Source organism: Bison bison, unplaced genomic scaffold (assembly GCF_000754665.1).
Source record: "Bison bison bison isolate TAMUID 2011002044 unplaced genomic scaffold, Bison_UMD1.0 scf7180017864080, whole genome shotgun sequence".
In the NCBI taxonomy this organism is placed as follows: Eukaryota; Metazoa; Chordata; class Mammalia; order Artiodactyla; family Bovidae; genus Bison; species Bison bison.
In genome coordinates this window covers 1,143,270-1,146,941 of record NW_011494652.1, presented here as the reverse complement: position 1 = coordinate 1,146,941, position 3,672 = coordinate 1,143,270, and the positions used below count along the sequence as shown (strand labels likewise).

Here is a 3,672-nt window from a genome sequence, read left to right as displayed (position 1 = left end):
ACGCTTCTCGCTGTGTCCGCCCTCGTCCACCCCGCAGAAGCTCAGCCGGAACCTGCTCGTGGGTGGAGAACATGAGGTCGATGTGGGTCCAGGTCAGTGCCCATGGGGGGACGCGGTCACCTGGAGGCCGCGGGAGGGGCGGGGTCATCCCGGACCGTGTGACCTCGGACAGGTCCCTTGCCCTCTCTGTGCTGTCCTGGTCAGGGAGGGAGGGCGTCCACCATGCGGGGTTAATGAACAGAAGGCTCGTAGGGCCGGAGAACTCCGTGACCTAGGAGGCCAGGTTTCGCCCACTTGGCTGTGGAGGTTGAGCAGGGGGCTCCCCGTCCAGGCCTGGAGGCAGATCCTTGTCCCTGCAGAGGCAGTGCGGTGCGGTGGTCAGGCACCCTGACCGTAGCCCCCACCCTCAGGCTGGGGGACCCCGGTCCAGCGGCAGGGCTCGGTTTCCTCATCTATGAAGTCGGGGAATATTAGGACCCGCGCTAGCTGCAGCAGAGTCCTGGGCCCTGGGTGGGGCCGGTTCAGACCCGCTGCTGTCGTGCTTGGAGATAAAGCGCGCAGGCCACCTGAGCCGGCCGCTGCTCTCACAGCTCCGGGCCTTGACCTACCCACCCCCATCCCAACGCCCCACCGCCGTCCCCACAGAGCCCAGCGCGTCCTTCTGGTGGCCCCGAGGGGGTGGGAGAGGGGCCCCCTCTGGTGCCGCCCACCTACCCTGCTCCCATCACCTGCTTTGGAGCCGAGGAAGGGACCCCAGCCCCTCCAGCCCCTGGAAGAAGCACAGGCCCGGGTGGCAGGTGTGATGGGCAGGGCACGGAGTGGGCATGGACAGGCAGAGAGAGGAGCCGGTGCCAGCCTCTGACTGTGGGGCGGCCCGCTCCCACGGGGCCCCTGCATCCGCCCAGCCCAGGTGGTAGCATCCACTCTGGGAGGCTGCCCCCGACAGCCCCAGGCCGGGTCCCCCACAACAGCTCCTGAATCCAGTGCGCCTGGATGACAGGGCCCCTGGGGCATGGAGGGGGCCCCCGTCAGCAGCCAGCCCCGGGCTGTGGTCAGGGGAGGGGACGCAGGGCCGAGTGCAGGGGCGCGTGCTCCTTGGTGACCTCTCTGCCCCAGCGCGCCTGGCTGCAGGACGGGCTCACCACTCCCCATCTCCACGCTGGCTTTTCTGCAGAGCGAGGCTCTCAGGCCAGGGCTGCGGGGAAGGGGGTCTGCAGACATTGCCCTCTGTGGGCCCTCCTCTCGCTTCCCAGTCAGCATGGTTCTCCCCTGGTCATTGCCATGTCCGCTCCCGTGCAGGGACCAGGCAATCAGCCACCAGCCGCAGGAAGCAGGTGGGAGTGTCGCCCGCTTCTTCCTGCCTGTAAACCTGGGCTTTAGAAACGAGCGGCGGGTGGGGCAGCCACTCCCCCCAGGATCGAATCCGGGCACCTCAGGCCCCTCTCCCACCTTTCAGTCAACCCGGAGAGGACTCCTGCTGGGAAGGGGCATGGGGACAGTATCCACCCACCCCTCTCCGAGAGGCCGGCACTGGGGGCGCTGGGGCTCCAGCCGGAGGACTGGGCTGTGGGAGGGGGTCAGCTGTAGTCTGGGTGCCCTGGACCTGCAAACTGGGGCTTGCCTCGCAGAACCCCAAAGGCCAGGCCATCCTGGCCTGGGATTCCCACCCAGCAGTGACCCCCCCTCCCTGAAGTGACTCCCATCCCAGTGGTGATACCCCCTCCCAGCAGTGACCCCCCACCCAGCAGTGACACCCCCTCCCAGTGGTGACACCCTGTGTGGCTGGCTGGTGGTTATTAGATCTCTGGTTCCGCAACCGCCTCCCGGGCTGGCTTCCTGCCCTGCCCAGGCTGCTGGTGCCCGAGCCCTGCCTGCCGTGCACTGGGCAGCCCTGCCCCGGGCCTCACACTGGCCGCTCTCTTGCAGGGAAGGACATGGAGCCCCATGGCCCATCACCGACCCGGGATGAAGGGCCCCCAACCCCAGGCTCTGCCACGAAGGTGCCACCGGTAAGAGCCCGGCTGTGGGGGGTTCCGGGACAGGGGGCCTGCCCGAGGGTGGCAGGAAGTGCCCGAGGCATGGGCAGCAGACGCCTGGCCCAGCTGCCACCCCAGCTCTCTGCTCCAAATCATGGAGGCTCCTGGAGCTAGAGTCACAGCGTGTGAGCTGCCTTCTCCAAGCTGCCTTTTTGAGTGACACAGGACGGGAGATGGGGCCCAGAGAGGGCTTGGGGACAGAGAGTCACGGCACCAGGGGGCCGGGCCTGCTGTCATAAGGAACCCGCCCGGGGCTCAGCACTTCCCCCTCTGGCTTTGCCTGCACTCTGCCCGCGCCTGCCCCCTCTCAGGGCCATGCCATGATCTGGAAAAGCACACACATGGGCACACACACACAGATACACACAGATGCACGTACATAGAAATACATATACTACACACAAATAAACACACAGATACACACGGATGTGCCTCCACACACAGATACGCACACATACAGATACGTGTACTATGCACAGATAAACATATACACACAAATATGCACACAGATATGCATAATTATCTTCCCTGGTGGCTCAGACGGTAAAGCGTCTGTCTACAATGAGGGAGACCTGGGTTCGATCCCTGGGTCGGGAAGATCCCCTGGAGAAGGAAATGGCAATCCACTCCAGTACTATTGCCTGGAAAACCCCTGGATGGAAGAGCGTGGTAGGCTACAGTCCATGGGGTCGCAAAGAGTTGGACACGACTGAGCGACTTCACTTCATGCATACATACACAGATACTCACAAATACACATACATACAGATACATATACCACACACAAATAAACATATACACACAGATACACAGATACGCATCCACACACACACACATACAGATACGTGTACTATGCACAGATAAACATGTACACACAGATACGCACAGAGATATTCCTGCACACACAGATACACATACACACACATACAGATACGTGTACTATGCACAGATAAACACATGCACACAGAGATACACCTGCACACACACATACACACAGTGTGGATGCCTGCGTGCACACACATACAGACACATACACTATGCACAGATGAACATATACACACAGACACACGCACACACACCTCACATGCTCCACAGCCCAGTGCTTCTCAGTGGGACCCAGCCGTACCCCTCCAGGCAGAAGCTTCAATCCAGGGAGGGTGCGGGGGCCCGGGCACAGGTGTGGGGTGTTAGACATGCGCTTCCTCCCCGCAGAGGGTCTCAGGTCAAGGGAGCTGTGGCCCCTGGCTTGGAGACCCCAGTTCTGGCTGTGGGGCTGGGGGCACACAGAGGCCAGTTCTCCCCACTCTGGCCACCCATAGGACCCCGTAACTGCAGCCTGGCTCCTCTGGGACCCCATGCCCCACTCTGCCAGACAGGGGGTTCGTGGGGGACACAGCCAGTGTCCCCCACCTCAGCCTCCAGGGCTGCCCACTGCTAAGAGCACACTGGGAATGCCTGCATTCGTGTGGAATTTATTTAATTTAAAAACTTGTTTTGATTACAGTGAAATGTATGTAGCGAAACGCACCATCCTAACCATGTCAGGCGCACGGCTCAGGGGCGCTAAGCACACCCGCACTGTCACCACCATCCCTCCTGAGAACCCTAGCATCTTAGAAAGCAGACGCCCTCGCCT

The 3,672-nt window shown here is 62.0% G+C and overlaps 1 protein-coding gene across 1 annotated transcript in view; it reads left to right on the top strand.

Moving 5' to 3' along the window:
- Positions 1–10: 10 nt before the first annotated feature.
- OSBPL5 (oxysterol binding protein-like 5) overlaps positions 11–3,672 on the top strand; it is a 30,544-nt gene continuing 26,882 nt past the window's right edge. The window contains exons 1-2 of the mRNA XM_010837810.1: positions 11–92; positions 1,927–2,009. Coding sequence (XP_010836112.1) covers positions 1,935–2,009 — 75 coding nt within the window. The 5' untranslated portion in view covers positions 11–92; positions 1,927–1,934. The remainder of the gene's footprint in view (positions 93–1,926; positions 2,010–3,672) is intronic.